The sequence below is a fragment of the Pleurodeles waltl genome, chromosome 2_1, assembly GCF_031143425.1.
Source record: "Pleurodeles waltl isolate 20211129_DDA chromosome 2_1, aPleWal1.hap1.20221129, whole genome shotgun sequence".
Classification (NCBI taxonomy): Eukaryota; Metazoa; Chordata; class Amphibia; order Caudata; family Salamandridae; genus Pleurodeles; species Pleurodeles waltl.
In genome coordinates, this window is record NC_090438.1 from 484284571 (window position 1) to 484309027 (window position 24457).

The 24457-nt window shown below is 44.7% G+C and overlaps 1 protein-coding gene and 1 long non-coding RNA gene across 3 annotated transcripts in view; one reads left to right on the top strand and one right to left on the bottom strand.

Moving 5' to 3' along the window:
- The window catches only part of NUP62CL (nucleoporin 62 C-terminal like), a 140243-nt gene extending 137646 nt beyond the window's left edge, over positions 1 to 2597 (top strand). For both annotated transcript variants that reach the window (XM_069213728.1, XM_069213719.1), the window contains exon 13: positions 2368 to 2597. In XM_069213728.1, the coding sequence (XP_069069829.1) occupies positions 2368 to 2459 (92 nt within the window). In that variant the 3' untranslated portion in view covers positions 2460 to 2597. The remainder of the gene's footprint in view (positions 1 to 2367) is intronic.
- A 2165-nt stretch (positions 2598 to 4762) lies between these two features.
- LOC138258941 (uncharacterized) overlaps positions 4763 to 24457 on the bottom strand; it is a 391632-nt gene continuing 371937 nt past the window's right edge. Inside the window, exon 3 of the long non-coding RNA XR_011198607.1 lies at positions 4763 to 4857. This is a non-coding gene — a long non-coding RNA (uncharacterized lncRNA). The remainder of the gene's footprint in view (positions 4858 to 24457) is intronic.

Consider the following 24457-nt stretch of genomic DNA (forward strand, 5'->3'; position numbering starts at 1 on the left):
GCGAGTCAACTATTATCCTCAAATGTTAAGGGTTCACCGAAGTCTCCAGCTGAGCCCTCTCGAGGGGTTGTTGGCACGTATGTTATTACCAGTCTGGATTCTGCGCCGTCCCCTGCTGACCCCAGGAGCCTTTGGAGTTTCTCAAGTCGCACATGCCCACCACTTGTGGGAAGATGTGAACCCAATTTGAAGGAGGAGAGCAGTAGTATGCTACACCTGCCCCCAGGGTGCTGCCCTATGTTGCTTTTTTTGTTAAACGTTCCTTGTTTGCTGCATAGTGCTGAGGAATCCACGGCCCATTGAAGAATAAAGTGGGTCACTGGCTGTCCCAGAATTCAGATTTTCACACTTCAGCCTGACTTCCGTTGACAACTTTTGTAGGCTGGGGTCATAGGTCAGTGATTGATTATATTTTCGTGTCCTGGAGCCTTCATAGTCTTGTGGTGTCTAGAGGGGTCAAGGATAAGGAGCATAGTGACCATAATCCTATTGAGATCATCTTAAAATGTCCAGTATATAGCCCTTCTGGTGAACAATTTGGGCCCAAGGACTTGGTGATTATCCATGAATTTAACTTGTATTTTAAAACTTTTATATAGTGTCTTCATTCTATTCAGATTATATTTTTATAATCAAATAAAGATTTGTCAAACTACAGATAATACGATTTTTGAAATACACACCTCCAGGAAACTTCTCCAACATTTGATTTTACTAAACTGTTGTCCATTTTGAATAGCAGCCCATGCATTCCAAGGGGTGCACTGACTTGCTTTCTAGTTCATTATTGACATTGACAGGGTGGGTGCAAGCATGAATCTTTCAAAATTCATGTTTGAAAACTATTCCTTACCTACTTACAACTTCTGCCCTCATCATGCCCTGGTAATTACCCCAGATATTACAGGCTCATGACAATTTTTATAATGTCAATAAAAATATCAATGAAACATAAGAAGTCAAATTATTGAAGAAAACACTGTGCATGGCAGGGGCAAGAGTTATAGTTACCATAGGCAGCAAGTTATTGTAACTTGAAATAACTCTTAACTATAACTGCTGAATTCCTTTGGTTCTGTGTGAATAATTTCAGAACCTAACTATAAAATCCCTCTAAACTTTGTTTTTTTAAGTGTTGTAAATATATATATTCCCCTGCAACCAGCGCAACCTATGTTAAATGAAAATTATCCCAAGCTACTAATATTATTTGTGTTGTAATAGTGACCACATTAGACAGGATTATGTTAGCAGTCACCCTATTGAAGATTACAAGCAGTGATTACTTTAGCGCACCAAGCAGGGTTGCTAATTTGGAATTCCTTTACATAGGTAATACATAACAGCATAACTGCAATGCTTGTGGCACTAATGTAATCATATTAGTAATGTCTCCCCAGCGCCACATGATTATAGTTCAATTATCAGCTTTAAAATTATTTTGGGAATTCAGCCATATTTCTCCTAACATCATCTCAAGAGTTCTGAAAATACACTCATTTTCGTCGTCAGTGCACACTTTTCAGTTTTGGTATAAATAATATTCATTCGCCTAAACAAAATCTTCTATTGTAACTGACTGGGCGCATGAGAGCTACAATTAGCTTAAATATATTTGCTTGCACTGTAGAAATGAACATTTTCATCACCCATATTATGAAAGTGATGATTGCCTCTCTCCAAACTTACACAAAGCCAAGTATTTTTCATATTCGTGAGTTGTCACTTCAATCCTCATTATCACTTTTGTCACAACGCATAGTCACCACTGTGAAACTTCGCCAAGATCATACACTGGAGCACTTTTACATGTACGGTCTTAAAGGGACATATTTGTCAATAGAAATAATCAGGTTTCAACCTAAAAGTTAGGCGTAGAAATGTAAATTACTTCCGTTATGATATCATAACCTGTGCTGCACGGAGTATGGTATGAAAGTGGATATTTCTGTCCTACGTGAGATGCAGCTTCCCGGATGGGACCCCTGCAGAAGATCAGGACTGCTGTTCTGGGGGACAGGAGGCATGCCTGGCACCGATATCAGTGCATCCCTCCCAAAATAAGGTATGCGATGGAATTTGTGTGCAAATTGGGCCGAGGAAAGATGCGTGTGCATGTGTAGTTTACACACATACACAGAGCACAGTTGGCACATGTTAAAATTATTATTGTGAATTTGTTCAAGTGCAGAATGCTTGGAAAATTGTTTCCTCAGTCTTCTTTATTTCTCATTATATACATTAATTGTCTGATTACTGTGTTATTCCTATGTGTCCTGTTGACTAGTAAACAAAAAGATAAAAATTAAACCCTGAATTTTCCTTATTTATTTTCCCGCCATACATTGATATTTTTCTATCCTACAGCACTGCTGCAGAGAAAGGTGGAAGAAGTAACAAAAGTCTGCGATAACCGGCGCAAAGACCAGGAGCGCAGCTTTCGAATTGCCTTTGATTAGTTCTGATTACCTCTCTTTTGAAGTTATGGTTAATAATTCATGGCAAAAACTTTTATACGTTGGAAAATCAACAAAAAAAACCATTCGATTTAAGTTCGGTCGTTCCTTTTGCAACAATAAAGTGTTTTTTTTTTGTTTTGCATTCAAGATGATTATTTTTGCTTGCATCAGACATGAAAAGCTGTACAATGAACTTCATTGCTTTTAAACGTTACATATTTGTGGTCCTGAGAGTGAGATCTCTCTCAGTTTAGGACTTCGTGCCTCTTTACTCTGTCAGTCTGCTAACAGGGTATGTGGAAAATTAGGAGCAATAAGTATATAAGTAAAGAGGTCATATGCAACGCAAAGGGTGCAGTGAAATCACTGTCCACATACACTGATGGTGCAAAACGAAGAAGAATAGTTAGAACACATTTTACACAAAGTTTTTTATTGCCTTGTATGACGCTTTTGATGTAGACTTTTAATATAATTTCTCATCTGGAGAAACGTTTTGATCAGTTTTCACTTTTTCCAGAAATTAATATTATCTTGTCACTTTTACTGACAGGCTTAGTCACTTCTAAATGATATTCTTAATACTTAAAATCAGGAGCCTGTAACCGTTTGTATAATGAGAGCTACTTCTGGTCAGGGAAGCTCATTCCAGAGCTACTAAAATGTAATTAAAATCACTATTAAAATAATCCGTAGGCATTATTACCATAGTAATAATGCCACGAAAAGCTTTATTAATACGAAAATCCTTCGTTCAACAAATGATTTAAACAGCCGTAGCAACAAGTGCATACTTGCCGAAAGGACGTAACCACAGCCATTCATCCCTCAACTCAGCATGAATTATCATTCAAATATCAGCATTACATTTATTTAGGAAATACAACCATTTGGTCTTTAAACATCAGTGCATCACATTCTAAAAACACATTTTATATTTGGGTAAGCAATGTTCCCCAAAGAAAAACCTTTCTTTCTGAGGAAAAAACTAATTTTACCCTCAAAAAAACAGTTTTCATTTTTAGTAAATAAATAGTTAAATCATCAGCTAGTGTGTTTTTTTTGTTTTTTTTTTGTTTTTTTTTAATCAAGTGCTTATTTGTACAAAATATCTCACATGGACATATTGGTCCAAAGGAGTTTAGACTTTTGAGTATGTATACACTTTTTTGTTACTTTACTATTTTTCGGTATTCCAACCTCAGAGTGTTAAGTTACTACTAAAGAATATATTCCAACCTGAAGGACAAAATAATTTGTTAATGTGCATAAACAATTATTAAAATAATGAATAGAAATAATCAAAATGCTCTGTCCCTGCTGTAATCTCTCTATGGGCTTGTAACCACACCGACCGCACGCCCATGAGTTTGGTTGGTTTGTGAGCTTGCCTTTTAAAATTTGATTGATTTAATTAGTGGAAGGCATGCATACGTCATGCCTTTTCCGGTGTTTAGCCCCCCTCGATCGCACTGGCCAACTACTGAAAACATCAAAGGCTCCGTGTTTTCCGTATGGTTTCTGGACTACCTTTTTTATTTATGTCCTACGCAGTACGATCTCGCTGGGCAGAAGTCGAGCGCTTTGCATCAAATGGACCCTGTTGCATGGATAATTGCATTTTTGTCAGTAATACGTTTGACTGCGAGCAAACTTCTGTTTTACTTTTTATTTTAAATTTATGTGGCAAGAAATGTCCAGTCCGGAATATACCATGCAAATACCTCTTACTCAAGCAAGCACGAGACGTATTGCATTGCAAATGCTTGTTTTTTTTAGTAGTAGTAATTTGGAATTTGTGAATACAAAAAAAGTAGCAAACTTACCCAAAGGTGTGAGTCAGGCTCAGTCTGTGTTACATGTCCATGCATTGCCATCACATGTCAGGAATAGTCATCAAATTCCTAATGATGCCTATAATATAATATGCCTGCATCAGCCAACATTATTCATGGGCCACCATTGTGCCAGGACTGGACACAATAAAGCAGTGCCCACATTGTCCATCATGACTATTATTATGCCACAAGTAGTGAACATTGTGTAAAGGAAGGCCATAATTATGTCAGTGGTGTTGAGTGACTGCTATTCTACTATGTTTAGATCTAGTAGACCAAATATGTCGAGAATGAGTAGCATTTGATTTGATAAATCCCTCAGAACGAGTGATATCAGATACATTTGGTGACATTGTTTAGTATGTGACACCATGACATTGTCACGACTTACACGGTGCTTGAGCCTCGAGTCCACTGAACGAGTGACTAGGTTCTTGTTCTTGAACGTCCTGCCTTGGCCCAGGTAGGGGCGACTCTTTCTGGTAGCCACGGTGCTGCAGGCGATAGGAACGCCAAGGGCAGTCTGTGTCCTTCAGAAGTAGTGCTAGAGGGAAAAAACCCTGAAAAAGGGAAAAAACCTCAAAAAGGAATTTCCTTCAACAAAAGCAAAAATCAATACGTAGGATACAAGACCGAAAATGAACAAAAAAAACACTGGAACAAAACGTAACCAGTATCTGACACAAGGGAGAAGGAGCGAAGACACCATCCAAACAAAGTGTTGCAGCGCAAGGAGAACAAGAATCACAGCCCTTAAATACCCATAAAACAGGAAGCGGCCAGCAGGAAGTGTAAGGACACCATATTGGATAGGGAAAGATGCATAGAAAGTGATGGACAAGGGACCATAGTGAGTAGGAAACCAATGCATGCTGAGAAGAGAGGGGGGAAAAGGAAAAAACATAAAGGGAAGAACAAACGAGGGCGACAGAAAAGAAGGACAACAATAACAGGTGAGTGGGGGAGGCTATGTGAGTTTGCAGGCGCGCCGCGCTATAAAGAAACAAGGCCCCAGGCCCAATTTGGGGCCTCGGATAGTGCAGAGGAGACTGGGGGCGCGGCGTGTCTGAGGGCCACATGCAGCAGCCTGAGCCGAATGTACGGCTCGCGCCGTCTGACGTGACAGACATGGCTTCAAGGGAGGGACTCAATGAGACTCAGACATACAGATACCAATGTATATGCATTTGCACAATTGTATACACACTTAAAGAAACACATGCCTACATGTACACTCATTTCCATAAAAAATGAGGCACTTGTCTGTCTCACTTGTGGACCCAACTCCTTCTCTCTTCAGCTGCTCATGCACACAGATCACGCACTTTCACTCTGCCCCCTGCAGCCCCAAACTCAAGTGACTTCACTCTGGCTGTTGCTATCCCTCTTGTTTCCTAGCATAGTGTTACTATGTGAATTTGCAAGACTGAGTAGAGATAGACGGTCATAGGAGGCCATGTAGGTCCAGTGTGTGTGTGTGTGTGTGTGTGTGTGTGTGTGTGTGTGTACATTACCATGACGTGTCTGTGGGGCACTCACTTTTCTGGCTATTGGAGAAAGTGAACTTTCTGATGGATACAACTACCTGTGGTTTCCTCACCTAAAGAATTTTCCCCACGCGCCAGCATTCAACGGAAATTTTTCTTCTAGCTCTGCACGTCGACGATGACGTCACAATTGCCCGACTCCCACGCGACGCCGTATGACGTCATCCAGGCAATAAGAGGTCCTCGTCGACGTGCAGACGTCAGTTCTTTTTTTTCCGTGCTTTCGAGTAATGTTTTTTTCTTCAAGGCTACCAGGGAGCTACTGTTTCACTTCGTGTGTAACAATGTCGCAGCCAAGGAAGTCGGGTTTTAAACCCTGTAGGGAATGCGGAGGTCGAATGTCGGTCACAGACCCACACGAGAATTGTTTGTGGTGTCTGAGCTCTGACCAGGAACTCGAAGCGTGCGGTTCATGTCAGCGCATGAATCCGAAGTCTCTTAAGGAGCGGGAGGCCAAGTTGTTCCCGGCAAGGTCTAAGAAGAAGGAGAAACATCACCGTGAGTTTTCTTCCAAGACCTCGAAATCTCACAGGCGGCATCAAGACTCTCGACGCCGGCATGAATCACGGCGCCGGTCAAGTAAGGACCGTTCCCGCTCGAGGTCGCCGTCTGTTCGGCTTCGAATAACTTGGAAAGTTAGTCCAACTGTGACTCCTCCGACGACTCCAACTTCTCCGATATCTTCTCTGTCGGTCTTCAAAGTCAATCCTCACCAGGAGCCGAAGGTCTCTCTGGCGCAGATGGAGATGCCCGAGCCAACACCGGCTCCGCAAGGTTATCCGGCGTTCCCGGCGCCAGACACAGACCCTGCCGCATTTCTTAATGCGATGTTCAACATCTTTGCGACCAATGCACCGGGAGGTGTTCATGACCTTCGGGTCCATTGGCCTATGGCATGGGTGGTCCAGCTTCATACAGACCGATGCCCTTCATACCTTTCCTTCCTTCGGGAAGTGCTGGTTCTGTGCCGGTACCAAGGGCGTCGCCTAGGAGACCGGTGACGCCAAGGATGTCTACTGCCCCGGCGCCTGTGAGTTCACCGCAGCTTCAATCTACTCTGAAGAAGCCTACGGCGCCGATGGATCTGGCGTCGGATGAAACCGATGGTCGACGCCGTCCGAGGTCTTCAACGTCGGCTGATGCCTTATCAATGCCAGGGATTGAATCCAGGCTCCTCTCCAGGAGGTTGGCTCTGAGACTACTAGAGGAGCAGGAGTATGAGAAGCAGCTCTTGGAGGAGGGTGAGATTGTGGAGCCACTGGGAGACCTGCAAGGCTTGGACACGGCTAGCGGTGTGGACACTTCTCCGGAGTGGGACTTGGCTTCTCCGGGGGAGTACACTGAGGAGGCTGCCTCTTTCCCTTCGATGGTCAGGAAGGCGGGGGATTTTCTTGACCTTCCTCTTCTAGCTGCGGAGGTTAAGACAAACATTCTCACTGAGGTTTTGCATTCTTCACCAGCTGTGGCAGAGCCCCTTCTTCTGTTTAATGAGGCGCTTATTGACCAGATAATGGATGTTGGGAAGAAGCCTGTGACTTCGACGGCAGTAAACAGGTCTGTGGCGAGGAGGTATCAGTCGCTCCTGGAGATCCAGCGTTCTTGTCCAGACACCCGACTCCGGAGAGTTTGGTAGTGCAGGCTTCATGCTCCTCTCGCTCTGCTCTGGGAACTTTTCCAGGGGTTCCCGCAGACAGGATTTCCAAGAGAATGGACCAATCTGCTAAGGTGTTCTCTTCATGTAGCATGGCCCTCAAGTCTACAAATGCTACCTGTATCCTGGAAAGGTACGTTTATGCTCTCATGGACGAGGCCAAGACACACTCTGCATTGCCTCAGGAGGTGCTTAACCTTTTGGCGGACGCTCAGGCAGCGGCGACCCAGGTTATTCAATCTGGGCTTGACACATCGGACTCTGTGGCCAGGGCTATGGGCACGTCCATAGCGACACGACGACATGCCTGGCTAAGGTCTTCAGGATTCTCTCCCGATGTGCAGACAACCCTACTCGACCTGCCCTTTGATGGGGATAAACTATTTGGGGCAAAATCTGACTCTGCCTTGGAGCGGTTCAAGGAGACTAGGGCCACGGCAAGATCTTTGGGACTGCAAGCATCCACCTCCACTTCCTTAAGATCGTTTAGGAGTTTAGTGGGTTTGGGCGTGGCTCTTCCTTTTGAGAGAGATTCCAGGCAGCAGGTCATCAACCTTCGGCAGCTCACCCTTATAGATTATTCAGAGGCAGGGGTAGAGTTCGTACTAGAGGGGCCACCCAGCAGCACTCTGCCTCTTCCTCCAGAGGGGTGCAGCAAGGAAAGCAGCCTTAGTCCTCCATCACTCCCTTTACATGCATCTCCTGTAAGGGGGAGACTGTCTCAATTTCTTCACATGTTGGAGTCAATAACATCGGACTCCTGGGTTACCGATATTATGGGGAAAGGTTATACTCTTCCCTTTCGGGAGTTTCCCCCTGCCATCCCTCCCCGCCCATCCTTCTGTTCGGAAGACCATCTTCGTTTACTACAACAGGAAGTGCTAATCCTTTTGTCAAAAGGTGCAGTAGAGTTGGTTCCAGAGCAGGAGAGGGGTCAGGGCTGTTATTCAAGATATTTCCTGATCCCCAAAAAGGATGGTCGGTTGAGGCCAATCCTGGACCTGAGGATTTTGAATTGGTTCCTCAAGCAGAAGTTCAAAATGCTGACCCTAGCACAGGTTCTTTTGGCGTTGAACAAAGGAGATTGAATGGTGTCTGTCGACTTGCAGGATGCTTACTTTCATATCCCGATTCTCAAGACGCACAGGAAGTATCTCCGGTTTGTGGTGAGGTCGCAAAACTATCAGTTTGTGGTCCTTCTGTTTGGTTTTACTTCAGCAACTTAAGTCTTCACGAAGGTGATGGCGATGGTTGTAGCAGTGCTCAGATGAAGGGGGATAGCAGTATTCCCTTATCTGGACGATTGGTTGATCAATGCCAAGTCTCCAGAGCTCCTGCGGCGTCACCTGCAGTCGACAACTCAATTGTTGTTCGATCTGGGCTTTTCGGTGAATGTGCCCAAATCTCACCTGGAGCCCTCTCAGCGCCTCCTGTTCATAGGGGCAGTACTGGACACAACATTGAATCGGGGCTTTCCTCCGCCGCAGCGGATTCAGGACATTCAGGTGTTGATTCCAATGTTCCAGAATGGAGCGGTCGTTCCAGTCCTCAAGGTCCTTCGTCTGCTTGGTCTGTTCGCTTCTTGCATTCTGCTGGTCACTAATGCACGCTGGCACATCGGGGCTCTTCAGTGGTGCATCCGCAGGCAGTGGTTTCAACACAAAGGAGATCTCGAGGAATCAATAAAGATCTCCAGAGATGCTGCAGGGGATCTCCAAGGGTGGGCTGCAGACGGCAACCTTTCTCAAGGAAAGCCGTTCTCGCTGCCACCTCCAGTGGCCACAGTTATAATGGATGCCTCCACTCTAGGGTGGGGAGCTCATCTGGGGGACCTGGAGGTTAAAGGTCGTTGGTCTCCAGTGGAATAGAGGTTTCACATCAATCTGTTCGAATTGCGGGCAATACGTCTGGCTCTCAAGGCCTTCCTCCCTTCCCTTCGCGGTTGGTCGGTTCAAGTCCTGACGGACAACACTACCGTGATGAGGTATATAAACAAACAGGGAGGAGTGGGGTCGTACCTTCTCTGCAGAGAAGCTCTTCGACTCTGGTCCTGGGTTCAGGACCATCGGATTTGATTGGTAGGAAACCATTTGGCCGGAGTGCTGAACGTGCGTGCGGACAGTCTCATTCAGCGTATCTCGACCGATCACGAGTGGCGTCTTCATCCGGACCTGGTCCTTTACATCTTCCAGGTGTCGGGGTATCCACAGATAGATCATTTTGCCACTCGGGAGAACGCACACTGCCCGTCATTCTGCAGCCTCCAGTATCCGATGCAAGGAGCTTTAGGGGACGCGTTTCAGATGTCCTGGAAGGGTCAGTTGCTTTACGCGTTTCCCCCCCCCATACCCTTGATTCCTCGAGTCTTGAGGAAGATCCGCCAAGACCGGGCCTAAGTCATCTTAATAGCTCCAGGTTGGCCAAGAAGGTTATGGTATTGGGACCTCCTCCAACTCTCTCTGTGCCCTCCACTCCGTCTCCCTTACAGGGCAGACCTCCTCTTGCAGTCGCAGGTTCTACACCACCACCTCCAGAGCCTGCACCTACATACCTGGAGATTGAACGCGGCAATCGGAGTACTTTTTCTCTCCCACCTGAAGTGGTGGAAGTTATATTATCAGCCAGGCGACACTCCACCAAATCTATCTATGCAAGCAGGTGCGCTAAATTTGTGAGGTGGTGTGGAGAGAATCAAATTGATCCCTTTTGTGCCCACTTATCTGACATACTGTCGTTTGCGTTATCCCTGGCGCAGAAGGGTTGTGCAGTTGCCACTGTTAAGGGTTATTTATCTGCGCTGTCGGCCTTTCTGTGCCTTCAAGACCAACCCTCCCTGTTTAAGTCCCCACTTGTTTTGAGGTTCATTAAGGGTCTCACTAACAAGTTTCCGCCCACTGCATTCGTTATGCCACAGTTGGATTTGAACTTAGTGTTAACCTTTCTTATGGGTTCACTGTTTGAACAGATGCCTTCTTGTCCATTGAGGCTTTTGGTTTTAAAAACTGTTTTTCTGGTTGCTATAACATCTGCTAGAAGAGTAAGTGAGCTCCAGGCTCTTCGTTGGAACCCACATATACTTCCTTTTACAGGGACAAAGTGGTGTTAAGGACCAAGGCGGCTTTCTTACCGGAGGTTGTTACACCCTTTCATTTAGGACAGTCTATCACTCCTTCTTCCTTCTATCCTCCTCATCCATCCAAGGAGGAAGAGAGGCTTCACCGACTTGACCCAAGAAGAGCGTTGAGCTTCTTCGTCGACAGGACGAGGGAGTTCAGACAGGAAGATCAGCCCTTCGTTGGTTACGTGGGGAAGAGAAAAGGCAAAGCTGTCCACAAGAGAACACTTTCCAGGTGGGTCATTCTTTGCATCAAATTGTGTTATTCTTTAGCAAAAAGGAACCTCCTGTGGGGCTACGAGCCCATTCCACTAGGGCTAAGGCGGCTTCATCAGCCTTAGCTAGAGGTGTTCCTGTGGTTGACATCTACAAGGCGGCAACTTGGGCATCCCTCCACACTTTTGCCAAGCATTATTGTTTGGACTCTGAAGTTAGGAGGGATGGCCATTTTGCACGCTCAGTGCTGCAGGATTTCTTGGTTTGACCATTCAGGCACCCACCACCGAGTGCAGTACTGCTTTGGGACTCTATTCTTTAGGTGAGGAATCCACAGGTAGTTGTATCCATCAGAAGAACAAGTTACTTACCTTCGGGTACGCCTTTTCTGGTAGATACATTAGCTACCTGTGGATTCCTCACGGTCCCACCCGCCTCTCTGTTGCCTGACTGGTCTTACCAAGAATTCCTTGGGTGAGTACCCGTTTGTTGTACATATGTATATACTGATGCACTGATTTATATATGTGTATCTATTTGTTTATGTGTGTGTATATATATATATATATATATATATATATATATATATATATATATATATATAAAAAAAGGACATGTATATATTTCTGCGTAAATTTCGTTTTGTAGGATTGTATGCAGTGGATTGTTTATTTCTATTGGTTATGTTTCATATTAGTGGAAATAAATGTTGGTATATAAGTTTGATGTATTCGTATCACATCTCTAGTGTCCATGTTCTCCTGTTCGCCTCAAAGGCACGTAAAAAATGGTGATAACTGACGACTGCACATCGACCTCTTATTGCCTGGATGACATCATATGACGTCGCGTTGGAGTCAGGCAATTGTGACGTCATCGTCGACATGCAGAGCTAGAAGAAAAATTTCCATCAAATGCTGGCGCGTGGGGAAAATTCTTTAGGTGAGGAATCCAGAGGTAGCTAATGTATCCACCAGAAAAGGCAATACCGAATGTAAGTAACTTGTTTATTGAGTAGATTGATGCCTGTATGTCGACACCAGCATCAGCGAGGATCCCAGAAGCAGCCAGATTGCTCCTGCCCTCTGGGTTCAGAGTCCCAGCTCTGAATATTGCTAGGCCACCTTCCTTCATCTGGATCCTGAGCTTTCCGCTAGCCTGGTTACTCCTGATGGGGAGCCATCACAAGGCATGCAGCAAATGTGGGTTGGCCAGGAAACTGGTGCAGGTGAGGGTAAAGTCCTGACTGCAAAGGCCAGCGTGGCTTGTGGCCCCTGACAATAGTAGCAAGAAGCGAGAGCTGGACCCCCGGGCACTGGAGCCAAGACATGTGTATGATACCCCAAGTCTGTAAGATTCCTCCAGCTGAAGACATTACCTTCTAAATCTTTCTAGGTACCAGTGGTCTTTTTATATAGTGAGGAGAGTCGAGACAGAGTGGTGGTGGTGTCTATAATTTAAGAGGACTGGCTGAGGTAGCGGCAGTCCCGCAGTTGTGGCATAATAATAATAATAATAATACTAACAATTTAGTAACAGACCTAGTCTGCTATAAACCACTTCAAGTGGGAAATAAGCCAGGTGGAGAAGCTCTCCTACATAACGCCAGCAAGGTGCAGATTGTTCCAAATAAGAAAGAGACAGCTTCCTGTCCTCATACCGCTGCATCCATCTCTGTCTTTGGGGGAAGGGAAGGGCCCTTGTGCTGTTCTTGTCAGCTACTGATATTAGGCATATTCTGACATATGGTCATTGCCATTAGGACCTAAAAAATGACCGCCCTTAAAGTAGCCAATGAGGGCAATGACTGCTTGTAGCTCAGGATCTGCAGAATGTCTCAAAACTGAATTAACTATTAAAGGTTAAATGTGACCCTTTTGGCCTTTTTATATTTGCTGGGCCAACGTGCTATGTTCAAATCACTCTTTGTGAAGAGATGTTTGAAAGGTTTGACTCATTTATTTCTCCCAAAGCCTTTGTGGTGCCAGAGAGGGATATTAATTTGGTTCCTCGTGCACCTGCCTTTTGAACTTGTGTACAGCTGTTCATTATATATCCTGATTTTGAAGACTGTATTCCAGGTCACTGCCACCTCAGCTCATCTGAGTGAGCTCAAAGTTCTTTTGGTGCATCCATCTTACATCACTTTTTTTTTTTTTCTCAGACAGTGGTACTGCGGACCAAGGCAAACTTTTTGCCTAAGTTATTTTGGCTTGTCAGATTGAACAATTCATCACTCTTCCAACCTTATCCCTCCTCACCCCGACCTGCACCCCTGGAGGAGACATTCGATTGGCTGCACCCTAAAAGAACTTTAAACTTTTACATAGATCACACCAAAGAATATTTGCTGGATCATCAGCTCTTTGTGGTGTTCTCTGGGATGAATCAAAGCAAGGCAGTGCAGACAAGGACTTTGTCAACATGGATAGTCCCCTGCATTAGGATCTGCTCTGCATCATCCAAGGAGTAACTTCCAGATGGGATGAGAGCCCATTCCACCAGAGCCAAGGCTGCTACCACTATGTAGTATGCAGAGTGCCTGTCATTGACATCTTTCTGCCTACGACATGGACATCGGTCCTCATGTTCATGAAGCACTACTGCTCTGTCAGCTAAGTCTGACGGGAAGAGATTTTGCTCGCTTAATCCTGCAGGACTTTGATCTGAGCCATTCTGCAAATCCACCTCCATGGGGAAGCACTGCTTTGGTATCTATCCCTAAGGGGATATATCTGAATCAGAAGAGCAAGTTACCTTCGGTACCTCCTTTTCTGATAGTGACTCTACTTAACCATTCATTTGTCACCCATCCTCTGCATTCCGTGGAATTACCTCATTCAGCCAATTAATAAGAAGCCAAATCTGGAAGGCTGCAAGCTGCTATACTGTAATTTCACGTCTGACAGTGTAGACCAAGATCGGAAAGATTATCTAACTGCAGATTTCTCACCGTACTCCTTCCACCCCGTTCTGTGGAGTGGTCTGCTTTCCAATCTAGAAAAGCCCCAATCTGGAAATCTACACACTAGTTTTGCAAATTATGTGGGGGCTCTACATCCGAGGGTATGGACAGAGCCAAGATAAAAATTGTTACCTGATTGAGACTTCTAGCTTGATTCCTTACCTTTTAATTCTACCCAGGCATCGGACTGTATCGGGAAGGTTTCCGTGAGCAGTAACCGTGCACCCGCAATAGGTGGCATCAGTCAGCTCAATGTACTTTGTTCATGCCAGAAATGATGTTGCAATCCCTATATAAGCGCCACTAAGGCCTGTCGACCTCCGTTTTGTATTTTCTGCACAACCCAGCGCTGACCCTAAGGGAGCTACCCCTAAGTAGTTTTTTTGACTGGTCTTTTTAGACTTTCAAATTCATTTTTTAGATCACTCCTGGTGTGTCAGGAGATGTCGCCTACGAAGGCTGGATTCAAGCCCTGCGGTTCCTGTCATCGGGCGATGTCCGTGACAGGTCTGCACCTTGCATGCATGTGGTGTCTATAGCGTGACCACAACTTGAAGTCGTGCTCCAAATGCCATGTCATGCATCTGAAGACTTTGAGGGAGCAGTCCCTAAAGTTGATAATAACCCGGCACACAACTCCGGCAGGCTGAAGTCTCAGTCGAGAGGAAGGTACCTGGACGGGTCACAGAGTCCAAAGTAGTCATCCCACTCCAAGTCCCTGGGGTGAGCGGGTCAGTTGAAGCACAAGAAAAAAAGTAAGACATCAAAGTGCTCTTCAACTTCTCTTCATCCGTCGGCCGACACAATGATGGAGCATCAGCGTTCTAGACCTCATTATTTGGAACCAGTGCCTGGGCCGCCTTCGCACCTCCCCAAAGTTCCTGGAGCCAGAGCATCCCCACTCAACAACAAAAATAAATAAATTATGAAGCAACGCACCACATTTTTGGCAAGTCCTACCCTACTGGTGCACCTTTGGGGCCCGCTGAGTTAGAGGCTGTCTCATTGAGTTCCGGACATCTAAACCTGTCCACACTCCACCTTTTTGCGTGGAGCTTGAGCTGCAACAGTTGACAGCTTTGGACTTTCCTCCTTAAGTCTATGACATCATCTTGGCAGTTGGGCAGCCCTCCATCAAAACCGTATACGCCTGTCATTGGAAACAGTTTGTGGCATTGTGCCAAACAAGTCTTTTGTTCCCCTTTCTGTCCCTCTTTCTGAATTTCTACTGTTTATTCTTTCACTTGCCCAGCAGGACTGTGCTTTGGGCACTCTGAAGGGCTATTTATGTTCCATTTCTGCATTCTTTTGGTTGCCTGATCAACCTTCTTTGTTCAAGTCCCCTATTATACATAGGTTCCTCCAAAGGCCTTACTCATCTCTTCCCTTCGTCTCCATTCATTATGCCCCAGTGGGATTTTTTTTTTTTATGTGTGCTCCTCTCGAGCCTCTTCAGAGCTATCCCCTCAGACGTCCCACATTGAAAACAGCCTTCCTTGCGGCTATTACATCTGCCTGCAGAGTGAGCTGGAGGACTTATCATCTAAGCCGCCCTACCCCTCCATCTATCCTGACAAAGTGGTGCCTCACACTAGAGCCTCTTTTCTACCAAAAGTGGTCACATCTTTTCATGAAGGCCACTCTTTCATCTTGCCTGTTTTTTTATACATTCCCACATCCTTCTAAGGAAGAATATAGACTGCACCACTGGACCCAAATAAAATGTTGGCATTGTACTTTGATCGTACAAGAGTTCTGGGTGTGACAAACTCTTCATGGGGTATGTGGGTGCGAAGAAAGGTCAGGCTGTGCAGAAGTGGACCATCTCCAGATGGTTTGTACTTTGCATTAGGATCTGCTACGCACTGGACAAACTGCAACCTCGTGAGGGCTTGCAAGCTCATTCCACCAGAGCTAAAGCTGTGACCACTGCGTTAGCAAGCAGCGTTCCAGCCCTGGACATCTGTCAGGCAGCAACGTGGACATCACTACTGCCTGGACAGTCAGATCTGTACTTTGCCTGTTTAGTCCTGCAGGTTTTTCTTTGACATTGGTTTGCAGACCCACCTCAGGGGATAGTAACTTACCTTCTGTAACACCTAATCTGGTACTGATCGACCCATCCTCCCTGCTCTGCGAACCGATTTCTAGGGGCAGGGACTTCCTTTTCCCATCATTTAGCTGATGTCTGTTCAGGCGAAAATATAATGGGTGGTTTGCTTAACCTAGACACAGAGAATGTTGCTTTGAGGAATACTTGTACCTCAGTTTTCCATCCCATGCCAACCAATAGTTATATGGATTTCGCTATTAACTCTTCCACCAAGGAAGACACTTTGAGTTCTAATGTTTAGGAGGCCAGAATAGCAGCAACGCCACCGACCCAGCCAGTGCTGTCATGAGAAAATGAGAGCAGTGGGTAGAACTCGAGTCTCTGATTGCGTCTAAAACGCCAGTGTCAAAAATGAATGCTCAAACAGCAGTGGCCTTAAAGGATATGGTGTTTTAATTGAAGAGAGTTGATAGAAGAATGTGCATAATGGAGGACATGGTGCCAGATTCGATAGGCAATCGAGCCCATAAATTTGATTTTTGTAATTTATCAATCAGTTGTATGATTTGTCAGGCATAACCTAAGGTGAATTTGTGGCTGGTATTTATTTTGTCTGTATTATGTCAGAAAATCATAACTGCTAAGTTATATTAATTGAGTGTTTCTGCTTGGACTAATCTGTTCTCTCTTGATGCCCCCTTGTTCCAGGTGGTTAAATGGGCAGCCCCTGTTTCTTATTAGCATATGAAATAACACCAAGATAAAAAGGTGCTCTTGAAAAATCTAGATTGTTAACTACAGAGGATACAAAACAACAAAAAATCAGTGTTCTTTACCAGCTACTACCATTGTGTCTGATGCAGAATTAACAGGCAAATCTTGCAGTGGGTCTGTGATTAACTTTTGTGACAACTACAAGTTCCATGCTCATACGAATTCTGACTGCACAAAGCTCTACTGTCTAATTGTGGGAAAGCACTCTTTTTTGGCATGGTTAGCCCCCACTTTTTGCCTGGTATCTGATGTGATTTTGCCTGAGTTTCTGCTAACCAGGTCCCCAGTACAGGTGTTTATCCCAGTTGACATAAGCTTTAGCACTCTCTGTAAGTCCCTGGTAAATGGTACCATGAGCCTGAGGTAATACAGAAAGGCCCCCTAAGGGCTGCAGCACGAATTGTGCCACCCTCAGGGACTTCTCACCAAATACACACAGTGCTGCCATCGCAGGCTGCTTGTCTTGGTGCAGACAAGTGAAAACACAAATTGTCACACATCTCCGCATGCCAGGTCCTCTGTCACTGCATGTGATATTTGTAAGTCACCCCTACAGCAGGCCTATAGCCCTAAGGCAAGGTGCATTATATCACACGTGTGGACATACATGCATGAGCAGATATGCACCTACTATGTATTTGTCGATTCTTAGACATAGTTAGTGGACAGGGAAGCCATTTTAAGTACATGTGCTAGACACTGGCCAATACGTGTTCCGCAACTATATGAATACTTCTCTGAACATAGGGATGTTTGTTATCAAACATCTCATATTAATAAACCCTTACTGAATCCAGTGATGGATTTATTAATACATGCAGCCAGAGCGCACCTTTGCCCTCTGAAACCTAATCAACTGCTAGTGTGTTGACTGACTGGTCTGAACAAGCACAGCCTCTCTAGACAGATTTTGTGACCTCGTGAGTGAGAGCCAGCGCTCTCGGAGGCCAGGAACAAAGCCTGCTCTGGGCAGAAATGTTATCACCTCTTCCAGGCAAGAAGCTTCCAGGGCAGGAAGCTTCAAAGGGCCAGCCGCCTTTGTTATGCCACCCAGGTCTCTCCAGATGGAGGAGAAGACCACCCCCCTGTCTTGACCCCACTTCTTAGCAGCAAGACAGGTGAGGAAATTAGTACGTTTAGGAGGTGTGCCCACTTCATGCCAGTCCCACCCTTAAAGTGTACAAGCTGAAGTGGACACCACTTTTCCAATTCCTCCATCTTATTTTGGATGGAGTTAATATTCTATGGTCAAGGTTATGCCCACTTCACAGCAAAAGTGGTCATATAGAGGAGGCAGTCACCCTAAAGATGAGCAACCCATTGGCTGCTGCCTGGCACTCCTTGTAACATACCTAAATTGAGTATTTAGGTGGCACCTGTGAACCCAGGAACTCAATGGATTAAGAGAAGAAGGACGAAGAAGAGTCACTGCCTGGCGAGAACAGCAGAAGAGCTGTGGACTTTTTGACCTGAAACCCTGCCTGTCCGCACCTCTCTCGACAATCGCGATAGAGTGACTCGTCCTGAAAAGCTGGAGAACTACCAAAGCCTTGGGTATCCTGCCATCATCCCGAAAATCGCTACCTGTCTCTCTTGGAGTAGAGGAGCTCCTTCTCTGCAATCTTCAGGCACCGAAAAGCAGAGACCGGTCCACCGCCTTGAAGCGCCCCAGCCCCAAACAACACCACAAAAAACCAAGAGGAGGTGCCTGTGGTCTGGAGGGCTAGAACTGTCCCCACCATTAAGAGTGATGACACCAGGACCAACCGGAACTGACACCCTGCATCAAGCACCAACAGTGAGGGTCCATTCTAGATTCCCACTGCACCAGGACCAAGTGGCCCTCATGGGACGTCAGAACCATTAGGACTAACATCGTGAGGGACCCTCAGTCTTGATTTTGCACCTGCCAGCTGTTGGCCCTGACTGCGAGGAGCATCTTGGTGCATAGGGCCCAGCTCCCCTATCCACTCTACACCAAGCTGCCTGGCCCGGGTCCTGAAGAGCCGGCAGTGCCCCCTTGTTCTGAAACCCCTGGCAACCTAAGCCTCCGTTTGGGAGCTCTTGGGCTTCTCCCCCTTTACAGCCTATATCCAAGTGCCCCCACCCCCTTCTCCATAGAGTGCCCAGCTACATCCTCACCAGCACCCTGCTCCTGGTGGAATTTGGGGAGCTCCCAACGAATTGCTGATAGTACTGTGGACTTAGGGCCTCTACATTTCTAGACCCAGAACGTGAACCCATGAAACCGACTGTACTTACTTTAATGCATTATTGACTATTCCTACCATAAGATTGCAGTGTTCATAAAGGCCCACATGTTTGAACTCTTTACTTACCTGTAAGAAATAATAACAAAAGCAGTAATTACTCTTACATTTTCTTTTTGTTTCAAAACAAATGGAAAAAAAGTGTTATTTTTTCTAAATTGGTCTCATATTTATTCTCTGAGTGTGTGCCTCATTTATTGCTTCTGTGAGTACAACAAATGGTTTGTAGTGCCACCTAATAAGCCTACCTGTTCGCCCACACTACCACAAAAAAGAGCCTCTGTACTATCCACACTTATCTTTGTCAACCAATTGGGGATCCTCTGGACTCTCCGCATGGTGTACTTCATTTTAGTGCACCATATAAAGAGCCAGCTTCCTACACTAATTTATTGATTACTAACTTTGGCAACATAAACTCTGAGGACCGTAGAAAACAACACAAACAATTGGAGACTTCTTGTAATTCGGAGACTCAAGAGGATGGCAGACCTTCCTAGAAGACTTATGACTAGAAGGTGCCCTCCTTAAAACAGGAATTACACAAACCTGTTCTAATAAAGAAGAGAGCCCTGACTTTTCCAAACTTAGATGCAGAGGATTTCAGACCTAGAAGTTTGTCAGGTGCAATTTGGGGAGACTATGGGCCAGATGTATCAAACTCACATTTTGCGTTCCCTAAATAGCAAATTTTAAGAATAGCTATTTACTGTATTCAAAATGCTATGTAACAAAATAGTGATTCCCAAATATTGTTTTTTTTTAAATTTGCTATCACTATTGAGGAATTGCTATTAGGGATTGCATCTCCATTTGTTCCTATTCCTTTTTGGAGTCTCAATTTTAGGGCATTGCAAAACTTTGTGATGCCCTAAAATGGGACTGTAGTGCCTTTCATAGATTGTGAAAGGCTATTTTTGCACTCGCAAACAGTGGAATTTACAGATTTGCACTGTGTGCAAATGCAAAATCCTTTGGTACATCTTAATTATCTCCCATGCAAGGTGGTTCTGTAGCCTATGATGCAAAAAGTACTCCTAACGTAAGGGACAAAATAGAGATAAATGATGAGTCAGATCTTGGAAGAATGTTTTCCACTGATTTGGTTATGGACAGTCCAAATGAGAAGGCTCTGGTTTATACCAGGTCAAAAAATCTTCCAATAAGCTAACTGTACCCGCTGTTTGGACGAAAGGTGCATCTGACAAATCAATTCAAGAACATACTATTATTATTCTCTGCATTTTCCTTAATAACTAAAGGGTTCTCAGGATATTATTATTTATATTATAAACAGGAGAAACATTTTGAAAATCAAATCTTTATAAGGATCTCTTCACAAGATATTTTTTCCACAAAATTCTTTAAACAAAATGTGAGGTCTAGAAAAGAAATCACAGAAAATCTGCTCCTCATCCAGTTTGTAAAATATATTTCTTCCTGGCAAAATGCTCCTAAAATGGGGCATTAAAGCTATAGTGCCACTTGAAGAACTTGACCACAACATTTTGAAACCATCAAAAGGTTCAAAACTCAAATGTGAAGTTGCTAATATCAATGTTGCCTTTAAGTCTGTTTTGGGGGGCTAGTCCAAAGTATACAAGCTATGATTATTAGCCAGATCTGAAAGTCATCATGAGCCGACAGAATGGGAAGAAGATAATTTCTGTACTATCAGCTGACAGTGTCTTTTACCCAGCAAATTAAGACCATCCATAAGAACTGATTACTGTGGGGACCCAGCCAGAAAATTCAACTAAGATGCAGATGTGTGATAGTTCATTAGAAATGGTGATACTGACCAATCTGCTAAGCTAGAATATCAGTTAGAGACTTCTAGCTGCAGATTCCTTACCTGTGAATTTTCCCAAGGTGTCAGATTGGATCTGGAAGATTTTTTGTGAGCAGTACCCCTGCACGTCAGTAGGTGGTTGATCATCTCCGTGTCTGTCGTGGGCGTTGTCTGCTCCGGAAATGACGTTGCAGTTCGTATATAAGCGCCACAAATGCACAGCAACATTGGTTCTTTTCTTTCTGTGCCAGAAATAGCTGTGATTCGGAGAAGAGCTATCCCACAGTCATTCTTTGATTGGCCTTTTTTTTAACTTTGTTGAATATTTTTCACAACAACAGGGGAGGGTTCTACCCCCAAACCTACAAACTCTCCATCTTGGAGACTGAGCGGCAACAGTTGAAGTTCTTCAACCTTCCTCCCAAAGTCTTTGAGGTCATCTTGGCAAGCAGGTCTCCATCAATAAAAACGTTATACGCTTGCAATTGACACACGTTTGTGGCCTGGTGAGCTGAAAAACAAATTGACTTGTAATGTTTTGTCCTTAGCCCATCAAGGCTTTGCTCTAAGCACAGTGAAGGGGTATCTTTCAGTCATTTCTGGGGTTTTTTGTGCAGTTTCTGGAAGAACCCTTTTTATTTGTCATCTGTTGTGACACATTTTCTGAAAGTTCCTCAGCACGTTTCCACCAAACCTTATGTTATGCTCCAATGGGATCTTAATTTTGTTTCAACCTATTTGATATGTTCCCCCTTTACGCTCATGAGTAGCTGCCCTCCATGACTTCTGATGATCAAGTCTTCTTGGTGGCCATCACATCCTTCAGGAGAGTCAGCAAGCTACAGGCTCTTTCTTTTCACCCTCCATACACCAGCCTCTTCCCAGACAAAATGGTTCTGCTAGCAAGTCTTTTTTTGTTGTTATTGAAGGTGGTGACACCTCTCCATGGTGGTCAAAACATCATGCTGTGAACCTTCTTCATTCCACCTCACCCCTCCAAGGAGGACGAAAGACTCTACCTTCTCGACCGTAAAAGGCACTGTCCCTGTATATGGATCGCACCAAAGAACAGCACATGGATGATTATCTCTGTGTAGGCTTCACTGGAATGACAAAGAGGAAAGCTGTGCAAAAACGTATCATCTCCCAATGGACTGTACTCGGCATCAAGATCTGCTCTGCATTATCCAAGAAGTAACCCAGTGAGGACTTGGAGTCTCATTCCACCAGTGTCAAAGCTGCATCTACTGCCTTGGCTCGTGGAACTTATGTCCTTGACATCTATCAGACTACTACAGGGCATCCTTGCACATGTTTATCAAACACTACTGCCTTGACAGTCAGGTCAGTCATGGTGGACACTTGGACCATTCGGTCATCCAGGACTTTTTGGTCTGAGTCAGCTCGCAGGCCTTCCTTCTGGGAGCTATTGCTTTGGTATATATCGCATGGGAAGGGATCTCCAGCTAGAAGTCTATCAGATAAAGATGTTCTGTAGCACCTGTAGAGACTATCTAGCTGCAGATTCCATACTGACTCTTGCATCACTCTCTTTCTGTGAACTGGACTTTTCCATCTAGCATGGTCCTTGTAGGACCATAGATTATGCACACTGGTCAAAAATACTGACGTGGCTCTGTGGTTCTGGCACAGAAATAGTCACAAACTCCAGCATAGTGGGATAGCTCCTATACATGCACCACACACATCACATATGGAGTAGACAATGCAGATACAGAGGCATTCAATACCACCTACCAGCCCACAGAGGTACTATTCATGAAATTCCAGATTCAGTCTGACACCTGGGGAATATTCTAAGGTAAAAAAACCTGTGGCTAGATAGACTCTAACAGATAATGCATTACTGAGAGTAAATAACTTGTTCATTAGTTGTCAGTGGAAGTCCACCACAAGTAATAATGTCATTATCATGTTAGGTTCTTAGGTCTGTAAAAGGTATCAGTAATTTAAACCCGAGCTCAACCCGTGGTAACTATGGCACAGAGCACACATGCTTAGCTTATGAAACTGTGTAAAGCATTTAGAAGTACCAAAACAGTTAAAAGCTTGAAAACACAACATAATAAAATCCCACTCCTATTTCTAAAAATAGAAGATAATTTAATAAACAGACACCAAAATTACAAAAGTCAAATTAAGGGAACCATGGGTTGGATTTTTATTGTTTTAAATAAAAATAGCACCAAAAAAGCATTAAAAGACAATGTGGGTCAATTAGTTGCTGTGATGGAGCTCAGGTCGGATACAGCAAAGAGGTTCAACCTCGTTGGAAAATTTACCTTAGGCTTAGGGCCCAATTTATTTTTCGGCAGCAAGGATACACCGTGCTGATGGAGCATCCTTGCTGCCAAGGATGTGGTCCACTTGCTGAATTCATTATGGGCAGACCTTAGGGTAATCATGGTGGAGACTAGTCTGTCTTTGCTGTGATTCATTCTCTCTGACAGCCCTGTAGAGTAAGGGCCGGCAGAGGCTGACCTGTCATTCTGCCAACCTAATTTAGATGGGTGGAATTACAGGTCAGTGTCCACTGACTGTCACTGCCAGGAAAACCCTTGTGGTAAGGGGCAGTGAAAACTGCTAAATGCTCCCTTTGCTGTGGGAGAGGGCCCCCATGGTGCGGAGAGCACTGCATTTTTTTAAAAGAAATCCTATTTTAGGATTTTGTTTTCAAAATGTAAAAAAGGACCTGTTTTGTACAGGGTTCCATTCTGCTGATGAAGCCCTGCATCAAACAGAAAAATGCATTGACGGGAACCGTTTTGACAGTGGTTCCTGCCAATGCATTATAACCGACCTCCAGCTTGGTGGTCATTTAAAAAATATGGTGCATGTTCCCTCCAACAGGTCAATGGAATAATTTAGTACATCCCCCTGGTGGAACAACGAGCCATCTGCCCAAACTTTAGTCAGCACCTTAGTATTGAAAACAGATGTCAAAATCCTTCAGCAGGACAATGCATGTATCGGAAAAGGGCTCCTCATCGTCAGATAGCAGTTCGATGAGGTCCAGGTGAAACTATTGGTTTTGACAAGAAAAGCTCTGGGCGGGAACATTGACAATTCATGCCCAGATACATCCTCTCACAGGCTGGATATTTTTTGAGCCCTCGTCTTGTCAAGTTTGACACGTTCTTACGTAGTCGCTTTTTTGGAGCTCAGATTCCTCCAGCAGGGCAAGGCTGCAAGCTATAGCTGAAGAGGTTTCCACAGTGCTGTATGTCTTTACGTGACAGCCCACTAAACAGATTTGTTGCTGTGGAAAAGCTCAAAGTAAAGAAACCTGAATCTTCAGCCCAGCTACAACTCACCTTAGTCAAATCTGTTTGGTAGGTTTACTTTGACACAGCCATAGGTCTCAGGACCTCAGGAACAGCACTTGGACATCAAGGCTTACTCCAGCAGAAGCCACCAGTAGAGTCCAGGGCATGTCCAGTTGGAATTGGTCAGCTGTTCTCTTCAGGGAAATGCTTCTTGTAGATTGGTGTGGCCCTGTAACAGCAGGTTAGCAAATTGACCCTTGGAGTCTACTTCTTTGTCCTGGGTACAAGTCAGGGCAGGTTTGGCCCTTCAGGTGCCCTTACAGGTCTCCAGCAAGTGGTGCAGTCCTTCTTCTTTTCTTCTTCAAGTCCAGAGTGTTCTGAAGAGGGTGTCAGGGGATGCCATACTTACGCCTAACAGTAGGTTGTGGGTGTGGGTGACTCCTGATTTCCTCTTAACCAATAGGAAAAGATTTCCCATGAGTAAACCTAT